Source organism: Dreissena polymorpha, chromosome 1 (assembly GCF_020536995.1).
Source record: "Dreissena polymorpha isolate Duluth1 chromosome 1, UMN_Dpol_1.0, whole genome shotgun sequence".
NCBI lineage: Eukaryota > Metazoa > Mollusca > Bivalvia > Myida > Dreissenidae > Dreissena > Dreissena polymorpha.
In genome coordinates this window covers 100149579-100171756 of record NC_068355.1, presented here as the reverse complement: position 1 = coordinate 100171756, position 22178 = coordinate 100149579, and the positions used below count along the sequence as shown (strand labels likewise).

Below are 22178 nucleotides of genomic sequence, written 5' to 3'. Positions count from 1 at the left end.
CAGAGTCTGCGCTGTTAGCTTAAAGGAATTTCTGTAAGAAATAATCTAAATATAGAAATAAATAAACTAGACATCCCTAATTTTGGAAATAAATTGATCTTATTTAGAAGGATGGGAGAGTCCACTAGGCATAAATGGGTTAAGCTTCGTTGATGAAAATTGGTATGCGGAAAGAGAATAATATGAGGAATATGTTTTTGTCGAACAAAATGTGTTTGCCACGGTAAAGGAGGAGTTAAAGATTACAATCTGGATTCCAAGAAAACTTAAACAGTACTCAAGCTTAGTAGATAAAAATATGGATGATGATAGAGGACCAGATGGGAAATTAATCCGTTGTTGAAGTTTTTTTGTCAGGTATATACTGTTGTTGCTATGGTTAAAGATACTATGGTTGAAGAAATAAATAAAAACTAAACTTTGGATCGTGCAATAACTCAATATATCGTGAGGTAGATTAATGAAACTTTGTACTTGGGATGATGGCGATATTAAAAATATACACGGCATTGGCGTTTTATGCGTACCGGTTTTTTCGTTTGTTCATTTTTTAGTTTGTCAACACAAATCTGGATCTTGCAATAACTCAAAAAGAATTTCAGCTAGGCTAATGAAACCCCGTTTATGGTAAGAGGAACATAAGTTAAATATTAGCTTTCTTTCAGAGTTTTGTATTTTTCGTTAAACGAAATTGTGGCTGCTATGGTTACGGCAATATTGAAAACGAAATATTGATCCTGTGATGTGTCACAAAGTAACCATGCTAGGATGATGTTTTTTGCTATTTTGATTGACGGCCACATGAGAAACACACACGTTTCGTTGTTTTTTGTTGTTGTTTTCTTCATGCAAAAAGTGTGGTTTCTATAAAGCTAGAAATAGTTCTAAACTAAAACCTGGATCCTTCGATAAATTAAATACATGTCGTAAGTCAGATTTGCCTATCAGATATACCTTCTCTTTCAAATTTATCCAAATCATTCGTCCAAATTAAATATTATCTCACAAAAGCTTGAACGCATACCTTGACTTTTTTATCAAAAATGACGTTTTTATCTCTGTCCTTTTCAATGCTCTATTCGTACATTATCCAAATGCATTATGCATATGTATCCCGCATGACCCCTGTATCATATAGCTAGAAAACATTAGACTTGCAAGTGTCCTTTTAATCGTGCACAAGTTTCCATGTATTAATACAATCAGTATTTCAAGGAACACAGGTCCATGTAAGATACTCAATAACGTACCGTTTACGTGTTTGTTAAACGTTACTGTATGTTAAAACATTCAAATGTATGAAGTTCAGAATCACCCATGTATAACAATATAACGAATAGTGTAATTAGCATGTATCATATTGTCACTGAAATAACAATTAATTTTTAGGTGGAAATCCTCCACATGTACCGTCGAGCTTCCGTACCGACAGTCAAACGTTTTTCCCCACGGGGGCCGTGGTAACATATTCCTGTCATCGTTGAGCGTTGACAACAGTAGGAAGATTGGATACCAGACAAACTGTAAATAAAAAAACACACAAAACAACAACGAAAATGAAAAACAACCATATGCGTTCATATATCCTATTTCTATAAAATAAACTAACATTTACTGAACGAGAATTTCGAGAATTAAATAGATGCAGAAGAATAAGAATTAGAAAAAAGAAGAATTATATCAGGGTCTTTTATTAACTTCTGCTTAAGTGAAAACCTCAACACAATTTCAAAAATATCTACACAATGCTTGTCGGAGAAATCGATATGCATGTTCTTTAAAAGCTAATTATATATGTCAATAATAAATTTTACGTGGTAAACAAGCCGCGTTCCCAGTCCATTGCCCGTTTCGGTCACAAGTAAATATCGAATTGGTTCCTGCGGCAGGAGAGTACCCACTGCTGCATGTATAGGTCAACACCATGCCGACAGTAAGCGGGTCAGTAACTGCCTGACGTTGAGCATTTGCAACAGTGAGAAGATTGGATACCAGGCATACTATAAGTAAAAACAATGACAAAAAACAAAACAACAAAATATATATCTTTGTATTATTCATGCATAATCAAACATAAGGGACAGATTTTTTCACAAAGAAGTTATATTATAAACAGATACAAATAACATGAACGACAAAAAGTCTGACGGATCGTGTGTTGTATAATAGGACTCTATTCGGATATAATACTTGATGGCAAGCGGTAGTGACATTACAAAAAGTTTTTCGTCGATTCATTTAAAAACAAAACAAACGCAAATAATATTTAAATACGAATATAACCTGTTTGGCACACAGGCGTTCCGAACCAAGATCCGCTCGAGTCACATCGGAGGAAGTTGTTCCTCAATGGAGCGAATCCCAGGACACACGAAAACGTCACCACTGCGCCGGTCACCAGAGTTTCTTTCTTCTTTATTATTTTTTATCGAGTGCACCGGGATTGTCTCCCATATGGCCATCGCCCCCAGAAAGACGTGTTAGTTCGTTACGGGGGATTGTGCAAGATACAGGAGACACCCCTTTCCAGAGGTGACCCTGGGTCTTTTAGTGCCCGGTGTATAGCACCTAGTACACTGCACCTCGGTTTAACGTCTCATGCGAAAGACGAGTTAGTAGGTAAGGTGCAGCGGGGGATCGAACCAGCGATCTCTGGATTGTGAAGCCAGTGTGTTACCACTAGACCACGGATCCGCTACAACCACCAGAGTTTCGATGTACGTGTCCATCAAGCCGTTTACCACTTGCTGTATCGGTTCGCACTCTGAATATTTGAGCGACTTTAAAAATTAACCTGTCGGCTACTTTTGATTAAGTATGTGTCAAACTATTAACTGAAATCGAATGTAAAGAGGTTGCGAGAATAACTCGTTTTGTGTTATTAACATTGAATTCTTTATCCTATCTCGACATGTATGAACTCCCATAACGTTTCTTAAATGTATCGGAATTCTAAGCAATTTAAACACATCTTCGAATATCTTTCCTAAATGGATACTGCATACAAAGCATTCTTAATCAACTAACGGCGCGCACAAGCAGGAGTTCCGGTCCAGGACCCGTCAGCAGCGCACGTAAAGGAGTTGTTTCCTAGCGGTAGGAAACCATTGTTACATGTAACTATAACTGTGTATCCAGGGGTGAGAGGTCCACGAGCACTCATACTTCCATTGTCGACACTCCGCTTAAGGCATTGCATTGAAGACCATGTTAAGTTACAATTAAAAACACATATTTTAAATATTAAAATATATATTATAAACATGAAGATATCTTACGTTTTTTGCATGAAGGCGCCTTTGACCAAGATCCGCTACCGTCACAGATGACGCCTCGACTTCACCTAACACGAATCACATTAACCGACCCGCTTACTGCTGGCTCGTGTGCGATCTATTCTTGCAAAGACGGCTTATATCCTGCCCCGGGAACCAGTGCGACGTTTTAAGGCTATGGGGTCGTTTTTTGCAATCACCAAAGACATGCATTTTCCTGTTAAAATAATGTTAAATTTGTTCGATTATTATGTTACTTCAATACTGTGTTATGCGTGTGAGGTTTGGGGGTTTGTAAATACTGATGATATTGAAAGAGTTCACAGAAGATTTTTGAAACAAATACTTGGTGTCAAAATGAGTACCGCTAATTCAGCTGTGTACGGGGAACTAGGGCGATACCCATTATTTATAAATCGCTATGTACGAATTATAAAATATTTAATAAAATCGTATACTGTTAAACAAACTAATTGTATATTATATATTACACTATGTTATATGAGAAATGGTGCTGAAAATATAATACGATGTAACAATTGGATTACCAAAGTACAAGACTTACTTCAAAACACTGGTTTTGTAGATGTTTGGATGTACCCAGAATCAGTAAATGCAAATGTATTTATTCCTATATCTTAAAATAGACTAATTGATATGTACATAGGTTTGTGGCTAAATAATTTAAACGTTAAAAGTTCATTAACTTTATACAAAGAATTGAAACATCGATTTGAACTATCTGATTACCTTAACATAATCCAAAACTTTAATTTAAGAAAATACATATCAAAATTAAGACTTTCGTCCCACTTGATAAAAATTGAATCTGGGAGACATACAAATATTCCTAAAAACGAACGCAAATGTAATATATGTTACTCAAATGATATTGAAGACGTATACCATATTGTAATTGTATGTCCCCTTTATACAGATATAAGAAAAATTTATATTGACAAATCCTATTATAACCGACCTAGTATGCATAAATTTATTCTTTTGTTAACAAATAATAAAACCAAAGTCCTAAATAAACTCGCGATATTTTGTAAAAATGCTTTTAAAATGAGAACTGATACATTGAATGCAAACGTTGAGTAATTCGATGGCCTTAGTGCATTTTAACACCTTTTTATGTACTAGTTTGGTCACTTTCGCATTACTATGCATGTGCTTATTGCTTATATATTGTCAGTTTTGTATATGTAACGATGAACTGTAAATGTTCAAGTTATACGAATAAACTTTCTGTTCTGTTAAAAAATAAAAAAATAAAAGAGTTTTGATTTATTGTTTTAGTAACATAGATTAAACTTTCAATGTAATGGGATAAAATGGTTTCCTTAATTCAAATATTGCCCTAGTATATGGAGTATAATCCACATATCTTCAGAAAATGCTCCAAAGTCGTCTGAACTAATTTTGCGAACCGAATTATATCCAGACGGACAATGGATGGACGGACGAATAGACACGATGAACTGAATATAAAGCTGAAGTGTGGTCCGATGAAACCGTCAGAAAACATATAAAGAAAACAGTTATCAGTTCGAAATTAAATGCCAGTAAATAAGAACTTTAAATAACAACATGTATTTTGTCTTTCAGTTTATTTCTATGGAAGCGTATATGGTACACCCTGATGCTATGATGATGTCAACATTCTATGGCAGCATGATATGAAAAGGGTGTCATGGCGTAAAAAATAACTCATCGTGTCGACTAAAACTATGATGCCAAGTCACAAGAGATTCACAAGAGCATGACGCCCAAAATTAGGTTGCTTAGATCATATCGACCAAATACTAGTACTTTTTTCGGGAAAAGCCGGAAACATTTACGTCGAGAGTTGAACTTAATGGCGAGTAACATTAAGAGGGAAAAACCTACAAAAATATGACGACATACCATGTTATTTCACAGTAAGTCGATATAAACTAATCCGGCATGACCATATTATTGGGGTGTACCATATACGCCTCCATATATTGCAGACGACATATATTGCTGGAATAATCATATGGCTATCAACTGAATACACTCAACGGTTTGTGTTGTGCATCTATCGGATGATAACCAATACGCGGGCGTGATCATCATTTCACATTTTCCGGGATGGGGGTGCCTAAACATAACATGAGGGTGCACGCCACTGCACTGCCCCTTTGGCAGTTACACGTGTTACAGCCGTCATCATCCGGGAAACCGTCGCCGGCTTCGTACCACTTGCCGCTATACTCGCACACTGAAATCATACAAACAATAATTAATGCATGGGTTGTTTAAATGTGTAGGACTGCGTTGAATTTGATTTAAATTCCCCCCCCCCCCCCCAACGACTTGCATTGGCTTTCTAAAGGTAATGACCGAGTTTGTGTGGAGCGTTTGTTTGATACTGATATTTGTAACTTTCTTTAAAATCAACATCGACTGGCATTCACATGAGTTTCTTTCTAAGTGATATCTTCCAAGTGTACATTCACGAACTTATGCGTTTAAAATAAACGCGTAGTGTTGATATGTTTTTTTTACAACAATAAGGCATCCTCTTAAAAAAACACGACGGAAGCACAACAAATATACGAAACTTATTTAAGGCAAACCAGTTAACAATTTCTGAGGCAGCGCATGGATAGTCTGGTATCCTGATTATACAACGACACCACAACGCAATAAATGCTTCTCAACTTCTTTATTTAGGATCAAAGACGTATGCTATGCTAGAGTCGTAACGAGGCAACTGACGCATGCCATTTATTGAAAACTAGCGACCAATTGGTTTTACAGTAAAGACCAATATGTAAAACACAAATCCTGAATATGACTAAAACAGTGTCACTATTATTATCAACATCCGAATAAGGAAACAACAGTGTGTCTCCGTTATAATGATCACATTTCTTTGAAATGCAGACATTTGCCCATTTTACATAGAAATCCAAATTTATAAGCAACTGTTCCCTTCCAAAAGATAGCATTACTCTTGTAAATGTATTGTCCTGGTGTACTTTAGTTTAGTTTGTAGGAACATGAGCATTGCGTGTGTCGAGTGATGACAGGGTTTAATGGATATAGTCGGCACCATATACAAATGAAAATTGTTGCACTTCAGTATGCAACGGTTTAAGTCAATATTGCGGTGGTATATATTTGTTTAAAAAACACAAATGTCTTAGTTGTTATCACGCAAAATGCATAGTATTGCACATTGTTCTCATTCAATTGTTCAAGATGTCGAAATTGTGTGCTCACAGCACGACTAATTTATCAATAACATAAATTGCCTCTCAGTATCGTGTACTAGATTTTTTTCGTTTGCGTTAGCAGCTTCATAGTTTTGAAACTTTTTTTCTTGAACGTAAACGTTGAAGCAACCAAAGCGCTGAAGGCACTGATGTTGTTCGCTATTGCATAATTCAAGACGCAATTCATTTGTAAAAAATAATCGCAAGTTTGTTATCAACACAAGCCATTCAAATTTATAAAGAGTGTGTTTTAACGCCCGGGTCGAGTATGTGTATGCACATTTTACCATCCTATTTATTTTATAGAAATAACTTAGATAACATAACAACAAAATGGCCCTTTTTTGACGTTCAGAAAGCATAGTAAGTATGATGAAAATGGTGATGAGAACTGGATATAAAGACAATTTGCAATCATCATCATATTAAATAAACGTTTGATTTTTGACACCATACAAATTCAAAATATAGAATAACATAATAGATGGAAATAAAAACAACTCTGACCTAAACATGGGCCTAGAGCACTGATGCGCTTTTCGGTGTAGCTGTTTTACCCAGCTTTTCACCTTAAATGACTATTACATAACGCCAGCAGACATGCGTGAATATATTCGAATATTTCATAGGCTGATTCGAGATAAATCCTCTGAACTTTGGCTACATCACTGTGTCTGTGCTCAGCGCAAAGGATGTATCACTATTCAGTGTAAGGAATTCCGGACTACTCTCTGTATGTTCAAATGACACGAATTGTGGTTCAGTTACAATTATGCGTTAAAATCCATCTCACAGAATTTCAGGGTCAGTACTCGTTCACAAAATTGTCCAGGAATAAATAATAGGAAAGACTGCCCTTATTTCCAAGTTTGCTATTTTGAATACAATTTTGTATCGAAAAGCATTGTGCTAAAAATGTGCCGTTTACAATTCGCGATGAGATTTTTAATGACCCTGGTCATGCGGAAATGGGTCTTATTCCATATGCGCCCATCATATGTATATCCCACTCAGCCTGCACATCTCTCAGTCTGGTCAGGAGAAACATAATGAGACCATAACACAATGGGTGATTTTATAGCGAACAGCAACGCCTCTGACCAGACAGCTCAAATGCACAGGGGCGACCCATGCACGGGTTGGGCTTAAGATGCGCTGTCCGAAACGCACAAGACCCATTTTCGCATGACGCGGCAATGAAAGTGTGATTTAAATTTGTTGAAAGAAAACTGCATGTAAATCAGATATTAACATACGATATATTTCGAGAGTGAATAAATACTACGGATACACCTGCTAATGGTTATAATGTCGATGTAGTTAATTTGAGTCGTTAATGAAGACGGTGTCGTCCAAAATAAACTGTGAAAGTCCATTGCAGTTCGCTAGTTTGATTGGAATTTTCATCAAAACATGTATTGTATTACAATTCTTACTAAAGTTCAAATAAAAAATGCTCGTATTCAATGCATACTTCATCGTAACTTGTCATTGCATGTCTTCGTTGAGAACTGCCACTTGCATGATTGGTCACATAATTTCGCGACCACATCAATCAATTGTTATTTTTACATGCAAACTTTCGACCAAAGTTTGGTAATTGTGTTAAAAGTTCGTTATATGTAAAACGTGAAAACAATAACAGCATTGGATTGATGCTTTCGTACGTAAATTGAGCTGTCACAGTAAAAGCTATTGTCTAGCACAGGCATTATAGTTGCTATCCCCCTAGTCAATAGATCTATAAATTGCCGCCTTAGAGTCTTTTGATGATTTTTGCTTTGGCAGACTCTTGGCGTCAATAGTCCACTCTATCTTTTTAATAGGGTGAGCTCCGACACGAATTTCGGCCGCATCACTCCTGCATTTTAATACACACATATTTGTGACTATTATGAAAGAACGTTGCCTAAATAGTATATATTGAGCAAAATATATCGAAATTTACCTGTTAATAAACTATATTTCACGTTTGTTTCATCCAATATAAATCCTTGTATAGTAAAGGTTCATGTTATCTCCCTTGGTGGAGGTTAAATTCAACTATGTTTGTAACTGAGTTCGAACAAAAAAGTGTGCAATATGCACAAAACAGTAAGAAATGAAATTGGAAATAATAATCATAAGAAGAAGAAGAAGCAAAAGAATAATTATAACTATTATAACTCAAAAAATTAGAATCGACAGTAACGAAATACCCCAAAAGTAAAAGGTACCAAATAGCTATGGTACGAAATAAGAACAACAACAATGCCAAAATGGTAGCCTTTGAGAAAATGATCGTTCAATGTCTATGATTTCGAATGAAATTCAGGTAATTTTTGTGATCTTAGTTCATATTTGTCAAACAACGGGTAGATTTTAGATATATACACTTGTAAATACTGTAATTCCCACAATAGTATTTATTTTTCGTTATGGTTTTTACAGACTGGAGTTTCAGCGTTCAGATTTATTCTGAACGCGAATTATTTCAGCTACTATATCCTCCCTGCAACTCCTCTCCATGTTCATAGCACGTGAAAAATGACAGATATAACGCCCCAAAGTGTCGCCCCCATTTTTTGGGGTTTATTTTACAGAGCAGACGACGTGACCTTTCCAGGTCCGCGTTTGCAAATTAGTATTTAAATTTTAGGCCAAGCAATTTTTATCTTTCAGTTAAAGAAACTTGATATATTAGCTGTTTTCTACATTTTATCAATGGTCTGCAATAAAATGGCATTGAGTTAAATGAGTTTAAGTCTCTATAACGTTCAAAATCAACGAAAATTTCATAAAGTATTTCGTAAATTAAAGTTAACACCTAGTCAATCAGTGTTCCTTATAGCAATAACCACAATTTCAACGCTAGATGTGGTATGATTACATAGATTTTTTGTAGATACAAAATGCTCGTTTTTCTTTATTTGTGTTCATTATAAATTCCATGTTAATTTCCTGTGATTATATCTATTGATACGACACATAAACACTTAAATGGTACCATGTTAAAACCATAATAAAAACAAGCATTTTGTATCAACAAACATCTAGTCTACCATACCACATCTGGCATAAAGAACAATGATTTTTAATTGTTTAGCTTTATTTTTTCAAAATATTGTACAAAATTTTCGTTGATTTTGAGTAGTAATGTTACTTTAAGTAAACGCAACTAATTATATTATGTAAGGATTGGGGATCCCTTTAACTGCATCCATTGCTCCCCTGGTTCCGAGGAATAAATTCTGTTTGAATGAGACATACATAGATACTGAGTGTTTTTGTTATTTTCAGTGTTCAAAAGTTAGAACTTGTTAATCCCACATAACAAAAATTCTCAGCTAAATGAAAGTTAATTAGTTACAATAAACAATTGTTTTGATTGGCCTAATGCAAAAAAAAAACATTTTGAAACCGGAAGTTGATCAATTTTAACCTGGAAGGTTTACCACGAACTTAGGATACACAGGGACTGAGACGCTGAGCAATGGGTATGCAATGAAAAGGTAAATTATTTAATATTTGCTGCATGTTTTTTGTTTTATCTACTGTAGTAACATTAACCGATAACAGATGTTATATTTAAGTGTTGAACCGCCAAGATCTCTTGACAGGTTACGTCGCGCGAGGCCAACTTTCGTTATTACCACGATGTTAGGATTCTCGAGGATAATCTTATTTAAAAGTCCAACATTATGTCCTTTTTGTTCCTAAAACAAGCTTGTCCAGTTGCGCGCAAAGTTTGTCTTAAACTTGTATTAACTGCAACTCCAATATATCGCGGTTGAAGGGGTCCAAAGCTCGCGACCATGATAAATCCAGCGCAATTAAATTTGTCAGGTTATTCATGCATGTTTTTGTATGCATTAGCGTAGATAGGCAATCTCAAAACACGCTATTTACCTACCTTATTTAAGTATGTGTTATATCCATATGTTATTCATTGGTTTAACACAAAACATTATTCCATGTAAGTATTTTCAAATGCGTATAATTAAACTTATAATCCAAAAACAATTGCCAAGTTTTATTGTTCAAGAAAGCATGCACAAATTAGACCCATGTACACAATGACGTCATTTTCCTCTGGAAAGCATGGGTAGTGCATCTGGACAAACTGAGGGATCTTTACCTCTAAATTAAAAGCAAGTTGTTCACACTGTATCATACGCGCAAAGATTGTTGAGATAGGTCAGTAATGACTTGTGACATTTACAGTTACAATTGTATACTCCTTCATGGGTGGTGTGTTTCGGTAGATAAAAGCAAATTCAAGAGAGAATGGTAACACCCTAAATGACCTGTGATGTTTGGCATGTGGGGTTATTGTTTATCGCAGTACACAGGTGTTAAAGTGATGTACAATGAAAGCAAACAATCTGGTCAAAACTGGATTATGAATGTCGGATTAAACAGAAAATTAAAAATAGGGTAAAATACCAGATTGAAACTGATTTTATCTAAGCAAATTCTCAGATTAAAACATGTTATTTGGGGATTATGCTGGTCAGATTTTTGGGAGCCATAGCTGATTCGCGATATATTGGAAAACGCAATATAACGGACCGTGATATATTGGAGTCAATTTTCAACTATAAATCAGTGATTTTTGTTGTTGTTTTTTTCATTTTCTGAGGGGAAAAAAAATCAGTTTTGGGGGGAAAAAAAACTATACTTTTCAGACAGGGGACTGTCGCGGAAATTCGGCGGCAGATTTGATAGATTGAGGGCCCTGTGCTACCCCCTTCAAAAACCCTCTAAATTCTCCATTTGTTGTTTAAAATATCTAAACAAAAAAGTTAGTCAAAAAATATAACAAGGAATGTGACTACAACCCTTAAATGCAGATTTCTACACACCAGCCAATGTCTGCAGCTCACAACTCCATCAATTTTCAAACACTTTGCAAAATCTTGGTATTAAACAACGCAGAATAAATCATTCTAAATATATAAATCAATCCCTGTTTACAGAAGTCTACCATAAAGCTGTCATCAAACATAATTTTTGCAAAAACATGTTCTAGAATCCATCTGGCAACCACAAAAATAAATTGCAACTGTGTGCATCATGGATAGTAATTCACATTTTACTTAAACATCTCATACAATCAGATACAATTATAATTAAACAATTTTATTCATTACTAACATATATCTCTCTAACTCCAATCTGTTGGGAGAATCAGGTTTCCAACTATTCAACCAATGCCTTTCACAGTTGCCATTCACTATTGCCCTAGTGTAGTGACACACACCTCCATTATTGACAAATGATAGCATAGCTTTGTTGAAAACTATTTTGAACTCGACAATGGCCAGGTTGTTTTTTTTCGGCGTAGCTGTTTAACGTCACTTTTGACCTTACCTGACCTTTGTAAGTGTCCAATAAAATTTCCCGCGGCTAGACAAGAATGAATACACTTCATTTATTCCATTGGCAGATTTGAGCATACCACCAGAACATTGAAAACATGACCCCGTCTTTGTAACAGTTTTACTGCGTGTTCAGCATGAAACAATTTTATCTCTTATGAAAAGGCTTGATAGATAGAACAGTTTTACACTCAACTCTTGACATCAATACAGTTTGGGCGTCCTCCTTTTATTTTCAGAGGATTGCCAGCGCCAGAGCGTTTGTACTTAAAGGCTATGTTCTCATATTTAGTAATTACTTCCATATTCCTGTCTGTGTACTAGTATATTTATGTTCATAAAAGTATTGTTTTTCTCTATTCTGATATTCCTTTTGGCCAGACCATTTTAAATTGTTTTTGAAATTGAACATTAAACATGTAAAAGTATAAAGTTTTAAACAAGCCATCGTTCCAGCAGTGGAAGCCTGGCCTCACATTAATGCATTGCATTCCAACCCGTAAGATATCAGGGTCAGTTTGCGGCCAGTAAAATAATCGTTATATAATATAGACGATATCATGTGAAATAGGTTAACTGGAATTTTCTTAGACCAGAAATATGTTAAATGAAGATATTCAGCGATATAAATATGGTATGTCAATCATAGATTCTTAATGTGTTTTCAACAATACCATAATAAATATTATTTTTGATTAATTTAACAAAAATTATTCCACCATATTGACTTATGTATTAAGCATGAGCGCGATGATTCTCGATACTGTTAATAATCGAATAAAAAGCAATGCCCGACAAACCACTTAAACGCTCATTTAACAGGTTTGTTCGAAGAACGCGCATATAAATTTATATATTTAAAATATGTACGGATACTTAGCGTGTGGCCAGTTGACCCATAAAAATTATGTTTTAATTTCAATTCCATTCTTCTTTTAGTTTTCTGTTTTGTATCTGTAGGTCTATGACCAGCAATATGTAATAATGTAAAATAAGCTGCAAAAACTCCGCGTAACATCCCGTACTGCGTGTGATGCAGCTACATTGTAAGAACTGCACAGAAAAAGACATTTGCAATCTTTGATCTCATTCATTGAACTCTTTACCTTTCACCAACTCGAACCACAATCAAAGCTGTTCCTTCTTTGTGACCCGCAGAAAAACGGCCCTTTCCCCTCAGAATTTTTTCCCCGTTTTTTTTATCTGTGTTAGGAGAATAAAGCGCGACCCAGTTGACATTTTTAAGGATCTCTGTTAATATATTTCACCATTTTTAATGGGATAAAGTGGAGAGCCTGCTCATTTGTAAGAGTTTTCTAAATGTATCCTGAAAAAAATTGATCTTTCAAACAAATAAGTTTTTTTTCTGTAAAGTGCAACCGCACGTTTGAAGGCTTAGAACGGTTAAAAAAATGTCGGATCAGTGTTGGGACTTCATATTACAAACGCGCGGTTGCACTTTACTGAAAAATTTGTTTAAAAAAGATCATGATACCTTAAACAAAATAAATATATCATTTCAACAAAGAAAAATTATGATACAAACCTCATAACAATTATCTCTGTTCATGTTTGGTGAACCAAGAGTTTGAAGCCTGTTATCTGGTTGTGGGTGATATGAGGCAAACAGTTCCTCATATGTCCAATTCATTGTATATGCCCCAACCTTCTTTATAGCATTCTGAAGGTGTAGGCAGCTTTCAATTGTCACGGCTAACAAGCATGTGGACACATTAAGTAATCCGTGATAAAAAACGAGTATAACTGTATCAAAGTAATTCGTACTCAGTTAATTTCAAACTTGATGAGTTTCGCACTTTAACATTGTTTTGTTCTAAAAAAATTCGTACTCTGAGCGGGAAATTTTGTTTTAGGGTCGGCGGTAAAAATTAGGGTTGGTCGGGTCACCCGAAACAGACATATTATTTTCTTTGGCCTTAACACTCTGAAAGTCACATTTATAGTCAGTCTTCATTAAACTTGGTCAGATAATTTGTTCACATTTTATATTGGGCTGCAAAGAACAGGTTAGTTCCTTTTTGTCTCATGTGGGTGACTTTGGGCCTTTCAGGCTCTCTTCTTTATTTTTTTATCACTTCCAAAGTCTTATGTTTTCATTCTGGCCTATGGATAGACATGCTATTGTTTAAGTCACAAAAATTTAGAACACCCAAATGAATTCCCAACTCATGCCTTCAAGAGAGGTATAGGTCCAATTAATTTGGTCCTTACACAATATTAAATGTACAACACACATGGACATTGTATTTCATCTTTCAGTTGACATGGATTCCATTGAATCCTCACCGGATAGGAACCCGTCGCCACCCCCAGAGCTAGCCAACCAAGCTGAACTTCTGCATGCTGAATGCATCGGAGACACCGCCTTCAGCAAACACTGGCTCTTCACCACTCTCATTAAACTTATTGAGGTTACCCATTAAGATTTTTTATAATAACTCAAATGAAATATTCTCCTCAAAACAACTTGCTATACAGTCTGATGCTTGTAAAATTTAAATGTTATTGAGGTTATAGAAAACATATATTTGTATTAAATTTGGTACACAATCACATCTTAATTCATAATATTAGTATTTGTACATGATTTAAGTGAAAATCGTATTTAATAGCTTTGTATGGAAATTATTACATTAAACAATACATTCAGATTATTATCAATAGAGTTACTAATCTTGGATGCTGATAATTTTTGCAAAAAGTATTTAATTTTGTAAATCAGTCAATGGAAAGTTTTTCTTGCAAACAACTGAATAATAATAGATTTTAATTTATAAAGACAATTGTTGTTATGTTGTTGAATATATATATATATATATATGACAGGAGGTTAAGAATGAGGATGCTACTGATACGGATCTGGTGGTAGACATAGATGATGAGTTACAGAATGAACTTTGCAAGCTCTGGGACATGTCAATGAATTCAGTAAGTACTGGGAGCAGCATTCAAGAGCATCTTTTAAGTTTTATATTAATTTAAACATTATTTACTGCTTACTGCTTTATTTGTGAATAAATTTGCATGCACAGCTCCTGTAAATTTTCAAATCAGTTTTTTCCCCCATTTTTATGTCCCCCACCACTATAGTGGGGGACATATTGTTTTTGCCCTGTCTGTTGGTCTGTCTGTTGGTTTGTTTGCGCCAACTTTAAAATTTTGCAATTACTTTTGCTATATTGAAGATAACAACTTCATATTTGGCATGCATGTGTATCTCATGGAGCTGCACATTTTGAGTGGTTAAAAGTCAAGGTCACCCTTCAAGGTCAAAGGTCAAAAAAACTAAATCAAAGTGGCGCAGAAGGGGACATAGTGTTTCTGACAAACACATTTCTTGTTTGAATGGGTATGGGGCCCTTTGGATAAGGAAAAAGTCTAGTTGTTTAACTTATAGAGATGGATAAGGAAATAATCTAAATGTTAAAATAAAGAAGAAAATTTGTTTAAACCTTAAATGGGGAATATTAAACATTCATTTGGGAAAAATATATACCTTTTGATATTTTGAATAGGGCCGAATTTCTGCTCAAAATTTTCAACAACAAAACACTTCAAATGATGCACATCTAGTGAAACTTTAACTGCATCAGCAGGAGAGGAAGTTTTTATTATACCATGTGGTCCTTTATTTTGGCAAAAAAACAAATGACAAACAGTGAGACACAAAAAGATTTTGAAACAAACATAAGATGTTACTCTACCAACAGCCTTTGAAGACAGGAAATGGGACAACATTTTATGTTAAGTACAAGATTACTAACTACTGCATGCACACAGTGCAAATTTTTATCAAACTGTTGTTATCAAATGCACAGAAAGTGAAAGCTCAGCTGCGCCAGCAGGAAAGGAAATGAATAAAAACAACATTGTTAGACTTAGTGTTGCATTGTTTATATAATTTGTTTTGTATGTAAAACATGCTTGCCCTCCATCATCCAGCAAAGTTGTCAAATTTTTTAAGATATTTAAGATATAAAGAGATCATTTCATGACTCTGTTACTGACCTTTGATTGCTTTATCTCAAAATGTATGTTCCTTTTTTCAAGGATGATTAGAATGCATAACAATATATATGATTGAAACGGCCTCTGGAAAAGATAGTGTTCATGTTTCAATACCCAGTGACATGTTGACCTCAAAATCAACAGGTCATGTGTGTGTTTGTGAGCATGTTTTAAAGGGGGGTGGGCATATTTTACATCATCTTTTGTTAAAAAAATGAATTATTAGTTGATTGTTTGAAATAATATGTCACATCCTATATGTATATATATATTGTAGGAGGTGGCTCGTTTCCTGGATGAATACAAAGCCCTGGAGATATTGACTGGAATAATACAGAAATCCAAAGCTCCAAGAGTTATTGTAATTATAAAGATAAGAAAGGCTATTCTTTTCATATTCCATGGGCCTTTACAAAAACTAGGTGACCTCCCTTGAAAATTACCATCCCTGTATGGGAAATATGTTATTTCCCCAAACTTATATTCAACTTGCTGATACTTTGTTTCTTAGCCATACATTTGAATTATGTGACTATTGATTGTATTAAACAGGTTGAATTAAACTTTAACCTAACTTCTGATTCAAATTTTATTATTATTTGAGTTATGCTATGAATTGAAATAAACAAATTCAGTCAATTTAGATCCATATAAAGTCGTAAATGTGATTGTTAACAAGGCGATATCAAAGTGTACTTTGAAGTCAAGTAGTGTCTCAAAAGTCTCTAAAGTCATAATAATTAATAGAAAACATTGTAGTGTTCCATTTGTATTTCTTGAACTTTACATTAATGTTAAAGGGAAGATTTTATTTGGCAGGCTTAAGGGTTTCAGATAATTCTCAATATTAATAAAACAAACAATTAAACAGCTTCTATAAGTTTGTAAGGTGAACTTGTGTAATGAATCATACATATCATTATGCTAGGATTGCTCTCATATTAATTGGTAGATATTTATATGTGAGTGTTAATAACTATGCCTTACAATCAACAGAAGTTAGCAGAAGTCAACAGGGGAAAATACCAGGAAGTACAGAAAAAATGGATAACATGCATATTACCCTTAAGAAATAAAACAGTTGCAGAAAAGCATCTATTTTGCAATGTTTAGAAAATTTACATAGTAAAATCAATTTTTTTTGGCAATCTGATTTCAAAAACTGGCTGTTTGATAATGTCCTTCACTCATCTGTATATGTATATTGAACTGCAGTGTGTTTGTAACAAAATTTTGCATGTGACCATGTAGAACATTGTTTGTCATAATTTTAGCTTTGTATCCCACCCCATTGCACAAAATTTCTGCATGACTGTATGTGATTCAACAGTGTGTGTGATCATGTTGCAGGAGATCTGTATTGGTGTTCTTGGTAACATGGCATGTGAGCAGGAAGTGTGTAGCAAGATGGCGGGGGACCACAAGTTCATGTGAGTAGGTGTTTATAAAGTTGAGGCATTGATTTTTTTACCCTCGGTAGGGTGGCATAAAGAAGTCTGGCTGTTAGTCCGTGCGTCAGTCTGATAGTGAGTCCAGAATTATGTTTCCTGAGTTTTTTTCGTATACACTTGAAGATATTACCTGATTTTTGGTATGTGAGACAGAGTACATGTTTACCTGCATGACTTACAGATCAGGTTGAGTATCTTTCCTTTCCATTGAATGTTGGTGAAGTTACCGCCTTGAACATTTTTCCTAGTATGACAGTTTTCCAGAAAAATTTCCTAATCGCTTAAGGAACCTGACGTGTTTTTTAGCTCACCTGAGCACAACGTGCTCATGGTGAGCTTTTGTGATCGCTTTTTGTCCTCGTCCGTTGTCTGTTGTGCGGCGTCAACATTTGCCTTGTTAACTCTCTAGAGTCCACATTCATTGTCCAATCTTCATGAAATTTGGTCAGAAGATTTGTCCCACTGATATCTTGGATGAGTTTGAAAATGGTTACGTTTGCTTGAAAAACATGGCTGCCAAGGGGCGGGGCATTTTTCCTTATATGGCTATGTATGGCTATAGTAAAATCTTGTTAACACTCTAGAGGCCACATTTATTTTCCGATCTTCATGAAACTTGGACAGAAGATTTGTCCCACTGATATCTTGGATGAGTTAAAAAATGGTAACCTTTGCTTGAAAAACATGGCTGCCAGGGGGCGGGGCATTTTTCCTGATATGGCTTTATATGGCTATAGTAAAGTCTTGTTAACACTCTAGAGGCCACAGTTATTGTCTGATCTTCATAAAACTTGGTCAGAAGATTCATCCCAAAAATATCTTGGACGAGTGTGAAAATGATGCTGGTTGGTTGAAAAACATGGCCACCAGGGGGCGGGGCATTTTATGTTATATGACTTTAGTAAAACCTAGTTAACACTCTAGAGGCCACATTTATTTTCGGAGCTTCATGAAACTTGGGCAGAAGATTCATCCCACTGATATCTTGGATAAGTTCAAAAATGGTAACCTTTGCTTGAAAAACATGGCTGCCAAGGGGCGGGGCATTTTTCCTTATATGGCTTTATATGGCTATAGTAAAATCTTGTTAACACTCTAGAGGCCACATTAATTGTCCAATCTTCATGAAACTTTTTTTTTTTTTTTATTCAATATAAAACATACAATGTAAATATGTGCATAAGCAAAAACAAAGGTGGTATAATACAACAGTAATAATATCAAACACATATTATACATGATATGCTAGGATATAATGTGTTTTTTTTGCTTTGGTTGCATGTGGTGTATGCTGTTATTTTTAAATGTAATAATCAATCCTATAGATGAGTTGCGTAGAGTTAGGTGGATGACAACTGGACTGGGTTATGAAAGTTTATGCGTTTCCATTTTTGTTAAAAAATATGAAGTTTATCGTTGTTGAGGGCTATTTCTTTTTCAATTTGGATCTTTAGTTTTAAATAGTTTATAAAACAGTTGAAAGTAGGTATTTGTTTTTTGTATTTGAAGCTAATTATAAAAAATTTCATTAATATGATAATGTGATTCACAGTGTTATTAATTTCTGGTATTTTAAAAGTATTCACACCGAAACTGATATTTAAGAGAGACAGTTTTAATTTAAATTGTTGTTTCTCTAGAAAAGTTGTTAACTGGTTCCATAGAGTTTGAATATGTTTGCACTCCCAGAAAAGGTGTTCTATTGTTTCAATGTGTTCGCTGCATATATCACATAAATTTGTGTTGGATAGGTTGCACTTAAAAAGGTATTTATTTGTAGCTATGATTCTGTGGACATATTTATATTGAAAGTTTCTCATTGTCCTATCTATAGTTGTTTTATATGGCATGATAAATATTTGTTTCCAATTTAATTCTTGTTCTCAAAGAATGCTTTGCCATTTATTTTGAATCTTGGAGTTTTCTTCAGGGTGTTTAATTTGTAGTTTGTAGAATATTTTGTTTGTTTTGTTTTGTTTTGCAAGTATGTTTTCCGTGAATGATGTTCGAGTACATGGTGTGTTATTTGTATTAATTGTAGATTTAATATGTAAGGGTATGCTTTTAATTAATGTGTAATACATTAGGAAATTGCCTGAAGGTATTCCGTATATATAACATATATTCTCAAAAGAATAGAAGTCTTTTATTCTGTAATCGTACTATTGGTCGACATATTTAATGTTTTTTTCAAACCAATGTTTATAGAAAAAAGTCTTATTGTTTGAAGTTATGTCTTTATTGTTCCATAGAATAGTTTTACTGGTGATTTGGGTTTCTAGATTATGAGTAACATTAGTCCATGCTGATAAAACATTTGATAGAAATATGTTTTCGTTTGCAATTTCATGCAATATGGTATTGCTGATGTTACATTCAAAAAGTAAGGAGTCACCATATTTTTTTAGGATTTTCTGGTAGAATAATTTCCATTTACTTGTATTGGTATTATCTAGATATCTTTTAACCCAGCTGCATTTGATTGCATTAAAGAATGAGTAGATGTCCGTTAATTGGATACCTCCATTTTCTACAGATTGAATTAACTGAGTTCGCTTAATTTTATCAGGTTTACCGTCCCATATGAAATTAAATATTTCTGATTGTATATCTTTAATAATATCTTTTGGTGGGTTTGGGAGAACTGTTAGTGTATAAATTAATTTAGGTAGTGCAAACGTTTTCAACACCGTGTTTTTTCCGATTAGTGTTAGTTTACGATGCTGCCATGATTTTAGACAATTTTTAAATTTTTATAGTTTAGGCAGTATGTTTTTTAGAACTGTTTCATTTTCATTGTTTGTGAATGTTATTCCTAACGTTGTTGCTTCATCTGATGTCCAGTGGAATTTCATTTCTTTTTTAAGTTGAATATTACTTTGTTTAAATTTACCTACTCGTAGCACAGTGCATTTACTTTTGTTAAGTTTAAGACCCGATGCCATTCCAAAAAGGGTAAGCGATTCTATAAGATTATTGAATGAGTCAATACTGTCATTTAAAAAATAAGTTGCGTCGTCAGCAAATAGCGACTGTTTAATTTCTTCGTCAGGTTCTAGCGATATTCCATTTATATGTTTATTTGATTGAATATAGTGTGATAGATACTCGATGCATATAATAAATAGTGAGGATGAGAGTGGACATCCTTGTCGTACCCCTCGTTCGATGTTAAAACTGTTTGAGAAGAAGCCATTGTTAATTATTATACTGTTAATATCGGTATAAAATAGTTTTACCCATTTAATTAGACTTTCACCGAAATTCATATTTTCTAAGCAAGAGAACATAAACGAATGGTCTAGTGAATCGAAAGCCTTTTCAAAGTCTGCAAAGAAGATGAGGCCAGAATTGTTTGGTTGGTTGAAATAGTTTATGCATTCTTGTATCAGACGTACATTTTCACCAATGTATCGTCCTTTAATAAAACCAGATTGTGATCTTGAAATGACTGATGGTAATACTTTTTTGATTCTGTTTGAAATACTTTTAGTTGCAATTTTATAATCATTGTTAAGTAGACTAATCGGGCGCCAGTTTGATAAGGATTCTAGGTTTTTTCCAGGTTTTAGAATGAGTGATATTATACCTTGCTTTTGTAGCGTAGTTAGGTTTTTGTTGTTAAAAGAATAGTTGAGTGAATTAATTAAATGTGTTTTAATATCGTTCCAGAATATTTTATAAAATTCGACTGTGATGCCATCAGATCCTGGACTTTTGTTATTTTGCATTTCTTTAAGTGCTATTCCACATTCATATTCATTAAGTAATCCGTCGCACAGTTGTTTTTCTTCTTGATTTAAAGCATGGTGTGTATTTTTAAAGAGGGCGTTATTTTCAACATGTTTTCGTTTATAGAGGGTTTCGAAAAACAAACGTTGTTCTTCTAGTATTTGAGTTCTGTGTGTTATATCTTCGCCATTAACTACTAATTTGTGTACAGTTTTTTGTTCACTTCTACGTTTTTCGATGTTTGCGAAGTATTTTGTATTTTTTTCATTGTGTTCAACATGCTGTGCACGTGCTCGTAATATTATTCCATTGAGTTGTGTATGATAAATTCCTTCTAATACTTGTTTGTTTAATTTTATTTCATTCTCAATGTCTTTTGTATCGTTTGTGTTTGTTTCATGTAATTGTTTTTCAAGTGTTTCAATGATTTTGATGGTTTCAGTTTCAAGTTTGCGTGTTTCTTTTTGTTTAAATGATGTGTATCTAATCGTTGTGTTACGTATATTTCTTTTAATTACTTCCCATAAGGTGTTTGGGTTTGCATCTTTATTATTTTGAACTGTATTGAGTATTTCTTGTTTTATTTGCGTTTGGTATTGTGTATCTAATAATATGCTGTTATTGATTTTAAAGTATCCTGGGCCTCTTTCAGGTTGTATTTTGTGTATTATAAGTTCAACTAGAGAGTGGTCAGTCATGAATCCTGGTTTTATGCTACATGTGTCAATAATATTGCAAAGAGATTCAGATATTAAAAAATAGTCTAATCTGCAGAATATTGTTGGTTTTGTGTTTGAGTGCCAGGTGAATTTGCTTTCGTTTGGATTTACAGTACGCCAGATGTCTATCATATTGTAGTTTTCAATTATGTTATTTAAAATGTTTCTATTTTTAGGATGCGTATAAAGGTTTCCCTTCTTTTTATCTAGTAATGGGTTAAGGACAGTATTAAAATCACCACCGACTATAATGTTTTTATCTTGGTTGTTAATTATAAAGGATTGTAATGTTTCGTAAAATGTGGAGTCATCTATGTTAGGGCCGTAAACGTTGATTAATGTTAATTGTGTTTCGTGTATTTTG

General features: G+C 34.2%; 1 protein-coding gene and 1 long non-coding RNA gene across 6 annotated transcripts in view; one reads left to right on the top strand and one right to left on the bottom strand.

The window, feature by feature from the left end:
* Positions 1-1148: 1148 nt before the first annotated feature.
* LOC127842731 (uncharacterized) lies at positions 1149-10778 on the bottom strand. Of its 3 annotated transcripts, XR_008031856.1 has the most exons (5): positions 10416-10778; positions 5325-5523; positions 3279-3492; positions 1815-2764; positions 1149-1521 (listed from the first exon to the last, which is right to left on the bottom strand). It is a non-coding gene; the product is annotated as an uncharacterized LOC127842731 (long non-coding RNA). The 3 variants fall into 3 exon arrangements; XR_008031855.1 differs by having other exon boundaries at positions 1815-3492; XR_008031857.1 differs by lacking the exon at positions 10416-10778 and adding an exon at positions 10073-10343 and having other exon boundaries at positions 1815-3492.
* The window catches only part of LOC127842588 (protein saal1-like), a 36333-nt gene continuing 22003 nt past the window's right edge, over positions 7849-22178 (top strand). Inside the window, exons 1-5 of one of the 3 annotated variants that reach the window (XM_052372166.1) lie at positions 7849-7938; positions 14164-14315; positions 14731-14832; positions 16190-16273; positions 17263-17342. In XM_052372166.1, coding sequence (XP_052228126.1) covers positions 7860-7938; positions 14164-14315; positions 14731-14832; positions 16190-16273; positions 17263-17342 — 497 coding nt within the window. In that variant the 5' untranslated portion in view covers positions 7849-7859. Of the gene's footprint in view, positions 7944-9802; positions 10015-14163; positions 14316-14730; positions 14833-16189; positions 16274-17262; positions 17343-22178 lie in introns of those variants that run through there. The other 2 variants (XM_052372175.1, XM_052372185.1) reach the window with 2 other exon arrangements.